The sequence below is a fragment of the Dermacentor variabilis genome, chromosome 9 (assembly GCF_050947875.1).
Source record: "Dermacentor variabilis isolate Ectoservices chromosome 9, ASM5094787v1, whole genome shotgun sequence".
Taxonomy (NCBI): domain Eukaryota; kingdom Metazoa; phylum Arthropoda; class Arachnida; order Ixodida; family Ixodidae; genus Dermacentor; species Dermacentor variabilis.
In genome coordinates this window covers 75945018-75959957 of record NC_134576.1, presented here as the reverse complement: position 1 = coordinate 75959957, position 14940 = coordinate 75945018, and the positions used below count along the sequence as shown (strand labels likewise).

The following is a 14940-nucleotide window of genomic DNA, read 5'->3' as shown; positions in this document are numbered from 1 at the left end:
ACAAATGTGCAATTGCTGTTTTTTACTCTGCTGCATTCACTTGCTTTTTACAACTCAAGGCTTGCCATTGTGCATACAAGAACTCACTCTAGCCACGCCCATGGCCCTTGGGAATGTGTAGGAAGAACAGCCTTCAGGGTTCAGTCCGAGCAGCGTGAATGGTGTGTGAAAGAAAGCCTGCAAACAGCAAGGGGAACGTGAACACAACTTTGTAAGTGCAAATGACATTTTTCCCACAGCAACCACCGATAGATCACATAATAAACAAGTAAAAATGCCATGCAGAGCACCAGTTCATGAAATTCAGTCCCACTCATGAACCGAACTGTGTGGACACTACAGCCCTCAAATGCCCATAGTGGCTGAATTTGGCATTATAGTGTGCAGATATTCTTTTCAATACAGGCATGTGCTCATAGGCATCACGTTACAATTTTTTCCACAAAGTAGAAGAAACATTGAAGCTATATATCAGAATGAGTAGTAATGAGGTGTTTTCACAAACAGTGGGAGACACTGTACTATCAGGAGCAACTGAAATGCAAACAGCGAGGGCATGGACATTGTGGTGCCTAACAAAAAACAATGGGCATGACGACACACTGCAATCAAAGCACGAAAAACAAGGACAGAAGGAGAGTACAAAACATGCGCTACAACACACGGACGTGACGAGTCATAGCCAATTCTGATGAGTCCAAAGCAATGGTCCCGACACATCAGAATCAATTGTAAATCTGCGTGTGCCCACTGCTTCTGGTTATGCTGCACGAAAACAATGCGCTTCATTTTTTTTTTTGGACATTAGTTTGTGCCGTGAGTACAGTGCACTCTAAAACAAGTTTAAACCCTTTGGTGCGTATCTTGTCACAAAACAATAATGGTCATGTATCTTGCTTGCATTTTCCTCCTTGAAAACTGCCATTTGTGACCTGGAAGTACCAGGCATGCAGCTTTAACAAGAAAGGTCATGCAAGGCAGGTTACGATTGTTTGGGAACACGGTATGTACACCCCAAAGGATGCAACTTTTTTAGAGTGTTGCAACAGGAAAAGATTAGCACAATCGACCAGCAATAGCAGCAGCAAAATTGTGATGCGCGGTGCTGAAGCTGACAACGCACCGATAGCAGGAGTGCTGGGCCCTTCCCGTTTCCCACACTCGAGGGTGCTTCAGTAGGCTTGGGAAGAATGACTTCTGGCCAGCATATGAGCATGACTGGGAAGATCGCAATGCAGGTTGACGACTGCCTTGAATGCAGTTGCAGATGACTGCCAACAATCGCCACACTCCAAAGACGGGGAGAGTCCAGCACCCTCGCATTCTGCCTATTCCAGAAGTGCCTCGTATCGCGATTTGGCTGCTCTGGTCGATTCCCACTTATGCTAACCTTTGTTATTGCCATTGTACCATGGTGCTCAACAAAAATTGTAACATGGGAGCCCATGGCTTGGAAGTAGCTCCGAAATTGCGCAGCAGCACCTGAGGTATGAAAATGTTTTTTTAAAAATAAACATCTCTCTGATTATTGGCATTTGGTTAATTCTTTATATGTCACTGCCACCATATGCAGTTTTGAAGCCTCTTGGGCCATGAAATCCTGTGTTGCAACTCAAATTGGGCATGAGAGCGCATCCATTAAATGTGCGCTTAACAGCACCAATTCCATTTTTCGATACGTAGTGCCACTGTAACATGGCTTAAGTGATAATCAATTTTCTGGCATGCTGCAGTTTTGACTGGCAATGCCGGAACCATACTCTCATGTTGAGGTAAGTGAAACTGCATGCAGCCACAACTTTATACTGTAGTTATTTAAATCACTGTTTCATACATCTTTCTACAGTACCTGTTGTTATATACCCTGCGCACTGTAATATAAAACGGAGTTCAGAGTAACCCATGTTCGCAACGTACGTGCAGAATGTGTAAAGCAGCACAAAATTCAAACATCGTGTGAGAACTGTTAGGTAGGGCATGTTGAGTCTTACTTTGTCAGAGGCATAAATGAAGTCAAAGAGACCAAGGACTGTGCAGGAAACGCCTATGGAAGGGCCGTTGACTAGGGCCACAGCCGGCTTGGGGAAGTTGATGAAAGCAGCGACGTAACGGCTGTAAAACAAATGTATAAGAGTCCTTTGGGCACTGAGAGCAAATTTGGGCACTAACACTTCTCTTAGTGCTGGAAACGAGCACATCTTGAGTGTTGCATGTTTAATAATATTTAAAAAATCTATTAGTGGCAATATATACTGTTGTACATCAAGTTGCAGCCTAATTACTGATGTTTTTAATGGAAGCAAAACAGAAGTAACTGCTTAGAACGGTTATGAACATTTAAAAATTATTAGCAAAATTACGAAGAAGCACTCAACAAAGCATGAAGAAAGAATAACTTATGATGTTACTCATAAGTTGAGAGCAGAAATTTAAGCAAATTTTCTATTTTTTTTCGTGTACTAATCGTGCCTATTCAACGTATCAACATCATTCATAAACTTAATATAAACTCGGGCACAACTCTGACTTGGAATGTGGGGCTCACTTTGGACGTTCATGCAACGTTTGCCACCATCCTCAACAGACATGCTGCGGATAGAGTTAGTTTGAAACTTAAATCTGTCTAAGACAAAAAATCCCGGGCTTTCGATACTTTTCTGACTGGTGACCATTCTGCAATTCCAGAGAACACTGACTCGCTGAACATTTCGAAGTATAAGTGTGCACCACTAAATTCGGTGGATGCTGAGCATTCCTTTTCTGCATACGAACTAACACAGTAGTATTTCGTTAAATCAACCCTGTTGGGACCGACGAAATTGACCAAATTATGCTGTGGGTTGAATTAAACAAAATGCAGGAAAAACGTCAAGACAGCACTAATTCATTTGGCAGTATTTGCCCGATTCTAACATGCTTCCGAATCAAATGTGCGCGGCCACTTTTTGTGTGTTCAAAGTAGAAAACTAACGTAGAGATAACATCAAAGCTCTTATGCACATTCATTTTGCATAATGGCAACCGGTTTTCCAAAGTCAGCTTCACCGCAATACAGACATGTTATACGGCAAATCACAGAAATGCCTGAATGAACTTCTTGGCTCAATTTTCTTAAAAAGAAAGAAGGTGCACGTGCACATTAGAATTGGGTATACACCGTAATGAGACATTGTGAGCTACTGTTATTGCTAGAAGATCTTCCTAGGGCAGTCTGAAAATAATCATTTTCAACACTTGTTCAACACATTCGTTGTCCCCTAAGCTCTGCTGAGACTGTAAAGGAGTCACTATTGGGGCCACAGTAGGGGCCAGGCACATGTATGTCGACTATTCAAGTTCGACTTATCTGGTAAAGGCCAGTTTTCGGATTGAAATAACGAAAGTTTGGGCCTACAGAAATGCATGGGTGCTGGCAGAGACATTCAATAGGCATTAAATTGAGTCAAAAACCCAATTAAACAGAGTAAAATTAATGGAGATTTACTGTACTTAGTAAAAAAAAAGCACAACATTCAAGCCGAAAATATTGGGATGGTGCTTCTTTATCACTGTTTTCGCAACTTTTATGTAGTGTCTAGCCATACTAAGCTTCAGGAAAATCTTGTAATCTATGCAACTTGCCTCCTCCTGTTTTATTGGGGAAAATAAAATGAAATTAATAAAAAAGGGGTCTAATGGGCTGGTGTTCCTCAGAAAATCATAATGTATCCTCAGATGCACAGTAGATCTTGATAATTGAGCCTATACATCTCTAAAGTACAGCATTAGGTGCCTATATATGCCCTAAAGGACAGCTTTAGTGCCTATATAGGTGTCTAAAACCACATTACTTTGTGCCAGAACATTAGGAAATGTACTGATTAGGGTATATGCCTATATACAACTATGTGCAACTGTAGTTGCAAATAGATCATATGAGAGAATATATGAAACATGTTCTTTATATGGTCGTGCAAGATTACTGGATATGTGCCAAATGACACTTTTTGATAGGGCCGCAATGAATTCGGGACAAGAAGCTCACAGGTGAAGTGGCATTTACACCCCACCATTGCGCAAGTGTGAAGCAAGCACCCCTGTGAAGGTGCGATCTCGCTAAAACGCTATGGGCTCGCATGCCAGCTTCTTTCGAGCACAGCGGGTGGGCTGATCATGCCTGCTTAAAAGTGCTGGTCATCTTGCTCAAGGTTCTGATTAACACGCTGTGACCACATTGATGCATCACTGACAGGATCGTAAATGAGTGAAAAAAAGAAAGGAGACTTCAGCTCACAGTTGCTGCATGAGGCCACAACAAAGTGGGAGCAAGCAGCCAAGCAAAACACATGAGAGGTGATAGGATGAGGGGGGAAAGATAAGCAGGGAGCATGGTTAGGCGTAGCATCCGGCTCTGCTGGATACCTGCCAACAAGTGCAAATGATGCTGCCGATGCTGCCCTGTTGCTTTCTGCTTGGTATATTAGAAGTCACGATTTCGAGATATTTGTAGTCCAGTGCAAGACTTTCTTGAGATAAGGGGTGAAATACACATGGGATGACACCATGGCTGGAAAACAATTCCGACTTAACAGATATTTCAAGATATCACAGTTTGAGTTAATGAACGTTTTCTGTATTTACAATTTACATGCAGTCACACAGGCAAAGCAGGAAGCAAGATGGTGTCATAGTTCATTCGAACCGCATTTTACACTTCATCTTTATCTACAGAAGGGTTGTCAGCATCGAAAGCAGTGACAGAACTATATCTAGTCAACAGTAAATCTTTCAATATCTTGTCACTATCTATCCCTATCTTCTCATCAACTCACTACAGCACGAAGCTACAAACAAAACTTATACGAGTTTCTCCTGCTTGGGATGAATCTTCCCAAAAGAATTTTCCCTTTCATGAAGATTCCTCCACTTTCCAGGCTTCTGTAAAACTGATTTAATTAAACAATTAAATGCCAGGATTTAATCCACAGTGCAATTATGAGGCACGCTGTAGTGGGAAACTCCGGATTAACTTTGACCCTCTGTGGTTCGTGCACCTAAATCAAGGCAAACGATTGTTTTTGCATTCCACCTCCTTCAACATGTGGCTGCCATGGCCAGGACTGAACCAGTGACCTTGAACTTAAAGGGACACTAAAGTGAAAAATGATTTCTTCTGCATCAGTAAATTACCATTCTACCACACCAAAAACACCACTCTTACAACGATAGGACATTTGGTAAGACAGAAAAAGCGCAAGAACGAAATACAGGTAGCGATGCCTACTTAAGTTCCCGCACCTGGGGGCTGTGACGTCTTGGATTTTGATGGCAGCTTCTAGGGCTTACTAACTATATATAGTGGTACAGATTGACTACATCGTGCTCTAAAGGAACCAAATATTAAACATGGCCAGTTTCGGGAACCTTTATTCAGCCAACACGGCCCAAATGCGAAAACATGCTTTGGAATCCCTGACATCACGCTGACGTACAGGCGCTGGAGTTTCGGCGTGAAATTCAAATACTGATACTTGGACCTTCATTTTCTCATCTAATAATCAAACAATTTTTTTGATATGACTGCCTGCAGGGTTCTCAAACAATGCTTCATAAGTCTAAACTGATTTATTGTTTCGCTTTAGTGTCCCTTTAACGGCTGAACGCCATAGCCACTAAGCTTCCAAGGTGGGCTGAACTGATTTGCCATGTCTCGTCACATACCGGACAAGTTCGGCCGCCTCCTTGGCAAGCACGTCTGGTGGCAGACCCGTCTTAAGCCTGTTCATGAAGTTGCCCAGGTCATTGCCGCTCGAGAAGAAGTCGCCCGTGCCCGTGAGCACCAGGTAGTGGATGTCGTCTCGCTCGGCCGCCTCCTTGAGGTAACCGATCATCGTTTCGTACATCTCAAGGGTGATGGAGTTCTTTTTGGTCGGCCGGTTGAAGCGGACCACGAAGCCTTTGTCTTCGACGCACGACGTGAGGTCACCGCCTGTGGCAGCAGATGGCGACTGCACAGACCCACTAGCACTCGATGAGCTGGTGCTAGGATTCTGGGCGCCCCCACCGAGCTTGTCGACGATCGAGGCATACTCGGCTTGAGCCTTTTCCTGTCAAGAAACAAGGCACATCATGTCTTAATAACATAGATGAAATTATTTTATAGGGTTTAAATAACACCACCCCTTTAATGACGAGTGTTGCCAAAGCAACACCATAAAAACATTGTTTTCTTGCCAATTTTCAGTACTGAGTAGGGAGTTACAGGCTGAACCTCTTTGGCCAACACTGAATGACAGGCAGTGAGCATCATTTGTTGGTTTAGAGCAGCAGCAGAGGAGGAGAAAGAAGTTTTGCAAGCAACTCACTTTCTTCTGAAAGCATGGTCAAAGAGACAGACCGATGCCAGAGCTTTGCCGCAGCGGTGTCATAAACATGACGTAAAGCAAATGAAATGTACACCTACGGTATGCACATGACAAGAGTTGCCTGTACAAGTTTCAAAGAGAGCTATAGGTGGCTTACGGTGAAGCCTACTTCCAGTTTTCTGCCAGGTGGTTGCACCCAATTGCTAAAAAAACCTCCAGCAAAAGATATTTTTCTTTTCATTAATTATGCTTATCCTCGATGTGTTTTGCACATTCAAAAATAAAAGTATATTTAGTATTCATATGTGCCGTCATTAAAGGGCTAGAAAGAAACACTAAATCAAATTAGACTGATTAGGTATTCTTTAGGAACACCATTTTCATTTATTGTGTGGTAATAGGCTTGATTGCTGGAAGATAAAGTGAATGGCAAACTTCCATTTTAAACAAAAAATTCCGCACAGCATGATACATCAGTGTGAAGTCACAAATTTGAAAGTAACTTCTTCGTATTTTGGCTGATACGGTGCCATAATGTTCTTGAAACTTGCAGAGTTCAGTTTCTGGCTTCTTTAGAATAATACATGCAGTCCACCTACAGATGAGAAATTGCGTATGTGCAGGGAGACACCGTCAAAATCGGTGACATCATGGCTAGCTGGAGGACAAACTCCAGGGTGGTGCTGCCGCTTGTCTTTTGCCTTTATTTTTCCTGGCCTATCAAGCCTTCTCTCGAGGGTGCTTCTTTTTGTTATTGTAGGAGCACACTCAGCTGACATTTATTAAGCCACTACACTGGTCAATGTGTGACATAAATTTATACACTGACTAAATGAAATTCGATTTTACATAATTTTAGATTCAACGAAGTGATTTAGATTCGTTGACATATTCATCGAGCATAATGCATTTAAAACCTTGAAACAACAAAGTGAACTTAACGGCCCACTCGATTTAGCAACGTCGGGGCGATAGGGGGGGGGGGGGGGGAGTGTAACAAAGCTAAAATATTCATATGGCAAGTTTCAATTCACCTGACGGATGCCATTGGCCTGTGAAGAAGGTTTGCCGCTACCAAGAAGGAACATGAGACGCGCTCATCAAGCTTTGCTATCTATGACAAGTGCATATACAGGCAAAGACAACTTTTATTTTTTTGCTTACAAATAAATATGTTATTAGCAAGAGTGTTTTAGATAACTTGGACTTAACGAAGTTCTCCATTTAGCAAGATAATCCTTGGGTACCATCAGTATTGTTATACCGACATTTAACTGCAGTGGGATGTCACAAATATCAAACACTCATTTTATTTCACCTTAAAGCCAGCCCAACCAGACTGATGTGCTGAGAGAAAATGCTGCTAGCACTGGAGAGTATGTGAGTACATCGTTTAAAAATGATTTTTTGGACACCCCACAACACGTGGTTGCTGAAGTATCCATTAACCACCACTACAGCTGCATGTTGCTTCCATACTCTGCTGGTCAGTTGAAAATGCTCAAAGCCTGTCAAGGTCACTTTAAAGGGGCAATAAAGAGAAGATTAATTCGAGCTGTATCAGAAATTACTCTCTCCTACTATACCGAAAAAGCTAGTCTTGCCAAAAGGGGTGGAGTTATAAGCCAGAAAAGATCATGACAACAGACGAGTGGCTGACGCGGCCTCCAAATTTAGTACAAAAGCTTGCCTGACCGCATAAATAGTGATGGCTACTACTGAAGCCTAGTTAATTTCATTATTGGTAAAAATGGAACTATACTGTATTCTAAACAGGCTAAAGACTGAACTTAACAAGTTTGACGAACTTCTCCTTAGCCAGAGCGACCCAAATATGAGAACATACTTTGAAATCCCTGACATTGGTACTAGCACTAACATTCCAGAGTGAAATTCAAACACTAGAAGTTTGACATTCACTTCCTGTTATAGTAATCAACCTCCTACTGCAAAATCAATTAAAACAGAGTTCTGAAGGAGCACTTTATCAGTCTAAACTTATTCACCATTTCTCTTTAGTGTGCCTTCAAAACTCAAGTTCAGCAATTAAGTATGGTGCAGAATGTTCCAAAAGCAAGAGCAAAAAGAAATACAAAAGGCAAATGCTAGCACTCCTCTCTCGGCCTGATGCCACAAGCCCAAGGAGAAAGCAAAGGGTTTAGAATGCCAAGAAAAGAAGCATACACTGTTGGCCTTACCTTAGGCATGTCACCAAGGGTACTCCAGGCGTCCCACTTAGCCTTGTTGACCAGATCAAACACCCCTGGCTTGGGAGTGTTGCATTTACCCACTGTGGCCTGGTATGAGAGAGAGAGAGAGAGTAGTTGAGAAAGGTTGACAAGTGATGCTTTTGACAGTTGTCAGTGAGAAGAATAAGATCCAAGGGGCTCGATTTTTCTGTTAGTTTTCGTCATATCGGTTGTAACTAATAATGAAGCCAAGGAAAGCACAGGGGCCCATAGGGTTTCTAAATAAATACCCTAGAGGGAAATGTAGCACTAGTGTCTACGGGGGTACTCCTGAGAGTTGCCTTAACCTGCATGGGAATGATGGGAAGTACAGGCTTCGGATTGACTTCAATCTTTAGACTAGCAGCATTTGCTTGCGGCGCAGTAAACAAAATTATGCTGAAATATTATCGCGTAAAATCTAATTCTATTTCTGAAGTATCTTATATAATGCACAACACATTGCATAAACTTCGTATGACTTTGAGATTGAAGCATGGTTTACCACCAGGGCACACAAAAGTATGCATTCTTCTGCAATTCAGTTCCCAATTTAGCGCCAGAGAATAATGATTTATTTATTTTTACAACAGCAACAACAACAACCGTGCATGTACTTACATAAAGATACTCATCAAAAGTATTTATGAAAATCAAAATTTTGTATTGTGAGAAAGTGTTGCACGCCTTTGAGAGGAATGCTACAAGTATCATCTGCTACGATGCCAGTTCGCTGCAAACGCGAGACTTTTCTCGCAGACGACAGGCACTTAACTCTCTCACTCTTTCGAAAGGCTTCGTCAGCTGTCACGATTGCGAATCGTCTTCAAGTGCTTTTAAGCACATCTGCCACAGTGCTAGCCAGAATGCTTGTGGCTTCCTACAAGTACGCTTCATTATATATTATAATGAAGCATCCTCCAGTAGCTGTTATGGCGTGGCTTTGCACTTACCCATTTTGTGACGGCAGACTACAGCCAGGAAGCAGCAACCTTTCCTACCACAAGTAAGCCTGTGTTCTCAAAGTTCTAAAATACACATTTCAATGAGCACATAAACGAGCAATGCGTAATGAAGCCCTCAATAAAGTTTGATTTTCAAGTCACCAGAAGTCCAACTGTCTGTCTTGTATCAGTACTGCCTTCTCTTTGCTCTTCTGAAGTTTCATAAAGCATGTAACACTACAGTGCCAATCTAACACACTTAACAAACCAAAGTCAAAACACGTTCTTTCAACATTTATGATGTCACTTTTTCGTGAGGGCTTCTACACCACACTGCGACACAATCATCGACCCAGCCACTGGCCCAGTGCAGTATCGCCACTTCAAGCCACAGAACAAAGGCAGAGAGCCTTGCATCGCACTGTCCCACTGCAGGTTATAGCAATTGTGCTATGAGCAAAACCAAAACTGCAAAAAAATATGTGTAGACTAGTTCGCCACTCAACAGAACACCTATCCGTAGCCTGTACTTCCCATCACTGCCATGATAGTTGAACGACCAGAGCGCCAGATTTCCCTCTAGTTACAGTAACACGAAACCCTATGCACAGGGGAAATAGCCTGTTACATTTAGTTAAAATGTAGAACTAGCCAGGAAGAGGGAAATGAAAGTGCACAAGTAGACAACTTGAAACAAGTGGGAGCTGTGTCCACATCTTCAACATCAAGTGTGCGGTGCTTTATCAATTAAGCAGCCACAATGGCTATCCTCTTATCTACTTTCTTGGGCATTTGTGCATGTGTACATGATTATACTGGGAGTGTTAGCCAGCACTAATCATGGCTGTGGCGGCAGATGTGGAACAACATCCTTTCCTAATAATAATACTAATGATAATAGAAGAAGATATAGAAGCAGAATAAGTAGAAGAAGTAGTAGTATTAGGGTAGTAGTAGCAGGAGTATTAGGTTAATTAAACCTGGTGAGACTAGTTGTTTCAGGACTCGATTTCATGTATGAGGCGAAACAACATTAGTTAGTAGCAGGGAAAATCAAGGGCAAAGTTGTCCTTTTTGAATTTCACATCTGAATGTCGCGCTTTTCCAAGCATTCTTGCATGTTTGGGTCGTTTTCTGTACAGAGAACGTGCTAAAAAATTCGCTCCACTGAGTCTTTGGGTGTTTTGGAATGCAAAGTAATCTGTGTCTATTGACAAACCGTTAATTACTCTGAAGTAGATGCTATCCAAATCTCATGATGCCACGAGAAGCCAGTGCAAGGACTTCCAGCCCACCTTTTGTTTTTACATTTTTTCTTGCTTAACAAAACTCCACTCACAATATGACTGACGTTCCTGGTGTTCCAAGACTGTATCTTCAAGCTTAACCTTTCTTTTTCATATTATTAACATTTGTAATACCTTAGAAGATAAATATGCACGTTTGATGCCTTCCATTGTGTGATTACTATACTTTTGTTTCATACATAGCAGACAATGCTATTAAGGCTACAGAGACCTCCTACTGATGGCATTCGCGATCCAAAAATAGTGCATCACATATGAAACAAAGAGGCACGCATTATGTAATTTGATGTAACCTTAAGTCTCACACTTTTATGTCACAAAATATGATCTATACAAATATTACCTGGAAGGTGTTACAGTTCTGAACCTATTACCCCATACGAGCAGAGTGACCTTTCTGCAACCAATGGCCACAGTGCACCTTGCGAACGAAACATAAGTACATTGAACACTGGAAGAACAGAGCTGCACAAATACTACATAATTTGGCGTAGCGTTATGTCCACGAGTTGTAGTTGTGATATACAAAGTAGTTATTCCGTAGAATGCGTCACAGGTTTAAAACAACTAGTCTACAGAAGGCAGGCAGTGGTACTTCTTTCTATGAGCGCACTGCTTGTGTGTGTTACCCTGCTAAGCATGAGAATGCATACAAAACCCAAGAAAGTTATTTTGCTGTAGCGCTGTCATTAGTGTTACCACCTATCCTATAGACAGTAAGCATCTATAGCGTAGGTAGCAACTATAATGTTAACTATAATAACTATAATAACTATAATGTTATTAACACATCTGCTGATAAGACAAGCAAATTTTATTGGCAGATGTGCTTTGCCTTGGCAGCATCTTGACAGACATGCTCACTTGCTTCATCATGGTGAAAGTGGAGGAAGTATTAGTGTAAAAATGTTTTTTATACTTCCTAGGGTACAACGGCAACAATTAAAAAGCTAGCTATGACTCATTATTGCATATTTTATGCAAGAAGACTTATCCTTCTACTCTCGGGAATACGGCGCTGAAATGGAGATGTGTTCTCGTTTTGACAATATCTCCATGTTGACAAAAGACGACAAACTGTGAGAGAAAGAAAACTATAATTTTAACTTGGCAGCTGTGACAGGTGCCAAGTTAATATGATAATTTTCTTCATCTAATTCTTTTATCTTTCTTTTATTTTTTTGGTTCACTTGGAATTGGCATTTAAGAAAAAAACTTCTTGGCAGGTGTAAAATATGGAAGTAGATGTTTACTGGTCAGAACTGCTTTTTTGCAAGATATACACTATGTTACTGCTTTCTTGTTGTTGGAATGTTTGCTCCTTCGAAAATACAGCTGGTGCTTGGCATCTGTCGTGTTAGTGAATGTTTTTTTGTTATTTGTGTTCACGGCAATAGCACATTTGTGCGGCAGAGCATAGATTCCTTTCACAATACTGCAAACGTCTCCACAGGCAGGAAAGAGGTTAGGTTAGGTAAATGGGGTTTAATGGCGCAAAAGCAGCTAAGGCTATGCTGCGCCAAACACGAGGTATTTTAAAATCCTGTTTATGACGGAAAAGGCTTTGTTAATAACCTATATTTTATTTAAACCACAGGCAGGAAAGAGCACTGGCAATGTGCTCAGCCATAAGCAATAAGAAATGGATTGTCACATTGTTATGAAAGATCGAAGCGCGTAAGGAATCCTTCAGGTGGGTGAAAATTTATCAAACAGATGGTAATAATAAATTGCAAATTATGGATGATGCATTTCAGCCTCTAAATGTTCTTGGAAAGAAAGAATATTTAAAATGTTAGATTGTTCCAATATTTGCTGTGTACAATGAATATGGTTATAGCAGGAATCTCCAGATGCATGTTTAGTATACAGCATGCTTTTTCTTAGGCAGAGCACTTAAAGAAATGTCCAATGACTAGCACCACTTTTGAAATATCTGTTCCCAAAATTACAAATAAAAATACTTTGGCATTCCAGTTAAGATCATCCCAAACTGTTAGAAACACACTTTTGGGAAACTTAACTAGAATGCCCATGCATTCCATAGTACCTTTAAAGGTCACTTAAAAGGGTTTCAATGCAAGCTCGTTGGCATGAATCCGTCGTAAAAGATATGGTGCTAGAAACAGCGATGAGAAAGGAAGAAGTTCACATATCTTGGAAAGTACTAGTGCTATAGTTTTAAGATTTCTAAGGAGACATGACTTCACTACTCCTTGGTTTTAATTTCACAATTTCAACATATGTATTAAAATGAGCAATTAAGATTATTGGCCCGTTTTAGATGAATAGCAAAATTCTAATTAAAAATTTTCTTGCTGCTAATGCCCACTTGACCATGTAGCCAATCTGCAAAAACGACGGTCGACTAGACACAAGTTTATTTTTTTAAGTGTTAAGGCTAAACCCCATTAGCGCGATTTTGTGCGCGACAGCGACGAGCGACGGGTTTGCGCGACGGATCAGGCCGTCGCTTGAACAGATCGCTCGGTCTTGTCGCGCGGTCGCTCGGTTTTGCAAATCTAGAATTCGTCGCTCGTCGCCCGGAAGTGCTATGAGCGACTAGCCAATAGCGCAAAGCCGGAACTGGATGTACGTAACTCCAGTACTTCCGATTGTCGCACGGAACGAGCAAACGATTGAATTTTTATAGGTGCAAGGATAAGAACCTACTGCAAGACTTTCAGAAATATTTTATGCTGCTTTTTACAGTAAAATACATCAACTTAAGTTAATAAAGCACGCGTCACGCTAGTTTCGGCGCCTATATTGCTGCCCTCATACCGGCCACACTGGGGAGACGTCGCTCGAAGTCATCGCTCGCATGGGGTGCAACTTGTAGGCGACGAGCGAACGCGACAGCCATCTCCGTCGCGTCGCCTGTCGCTGTCGCGTGCAAGATCGCTTGCATGGGGTTTATACTTTACGCATAAGAAATAACACCTGGTATATAGTTTGCATCTGACTACATGTGTATTTTGATTTTGGCTGACATGGTATGTTCCATGTACAAGTCCTATGCCATCCCGTTGAAAGGAGAACTGATTCAAATAAATAATAAGAGGGAAAAGAAAAAGCAGAGGATGTGACTGATGAAAAAATAAAAACAAGATATTACGAAAGCAGCCCATGTAGGCTGTGCACAGATGTCAGTAAGCTGATATAGTGGGCAGACATATTGCAGCCACACAGGATTTTTTTCCGCAGCACTCTAAAAATGTAGCACGGGCAACAGCTATTTGCTTTCTTTTTTTATGAATGTGGCTGTGGCAAAAAGTGCACGCCATGCACCAACACCGGAAGAATGATGCCAATGGCCCGATTAATGCATTGACAAAGTTTTGCCACATCCTGGTGATGCATAGAAAGAAGACAATGGCAGCAACATCATAGTTATCGCTGGTGTGAGAAAAATAGCTGCAAGCCGGTGCAGTGCTACTACAGCTGAGAATCCACAGGGTTCGACATTTAGTTCAGTCATTCATGCTCTGAAGTGATGACAAGAAGAAATACTAACTTGAACTAGATCCGCAGACTACACTTCCAGAATACCGAATAGACCAGTCTCACTGTGAGCGGAAACTTCGAAATCTCAGGCTTGCCGTGTTATCAGATTTTCATGGCACATCCTAGGAGCTAGTTAACTCTTCATATATATATGAGTGAATTATACTACACTTGAAAGCAGGCCCATGAAGTCAACTTAGCAACATTAGCAAACTTTCTCGCAGAGAAAATGGTTGAAGTGTGCACACACACACACACACACACACACACACACACACACACACACACACACACACACACACACACACACACACACACACACACACACACACGCACGCACGCACGCACGCACGCACGCACGCATGCACACACACACGCACGCACACATGCACGCACACATGCACACACACACCCACACACACACACGCACACACACTGTGAAGTTTACAACATCAGACTGACATCAGAGCTTGTGCATGAAATTTCAAGAAAGAAATTTTGCCATGATTTCCTCTACTAATCAGCTTTTTTTTTTTTTCACGCCAGAAATATGGCAAGTAGAGTTTTAAGAGAATTGCCATCTAAACAGATTTTGTGTTTCTTTTTCAAT

The 14940-nt window shown here is 41.6% G+C and overlaps 1 protein-coding gene across 2 annotated transcripts in view; it reads right to left on the bottom strand.

Annotated features, from left to right (window-relative positions):
• The window catches only part of Dci (Dodecenoyl-CoA delta-isomerase), a 31474-nt gene that overhangs the window by 9458 nt on the left and 7076 nt on the right, over positions 1 to 14940 (bottom strand). For both annotated transcript variants that reach the window (XM_075668484.1, XM_075668483.1), the window contains exons 3-6: positions 8543 to 8641; positions 5701 to 6086; positions 1992 to 2112; positions 88 to 177 (exon numbers count right to left, since the gene is read on the bottom strand). In XM_075668484.1, the coding sequence (XP_075524599.1) occupies positions 88 to 177; positions 1992 to 2112; positions 5701 to 6086; positions 8543 to 8551 (606 nt within the window). In that variant the 5' untranslated portion in view covers positions 8552 to 8641. The remainder of the gene's footprint in view (positions 1 to 87; positions 178 to 1991; positions 2113 to 5700; positions 6087 to 8542; positions 8642 to 14940) is intronic.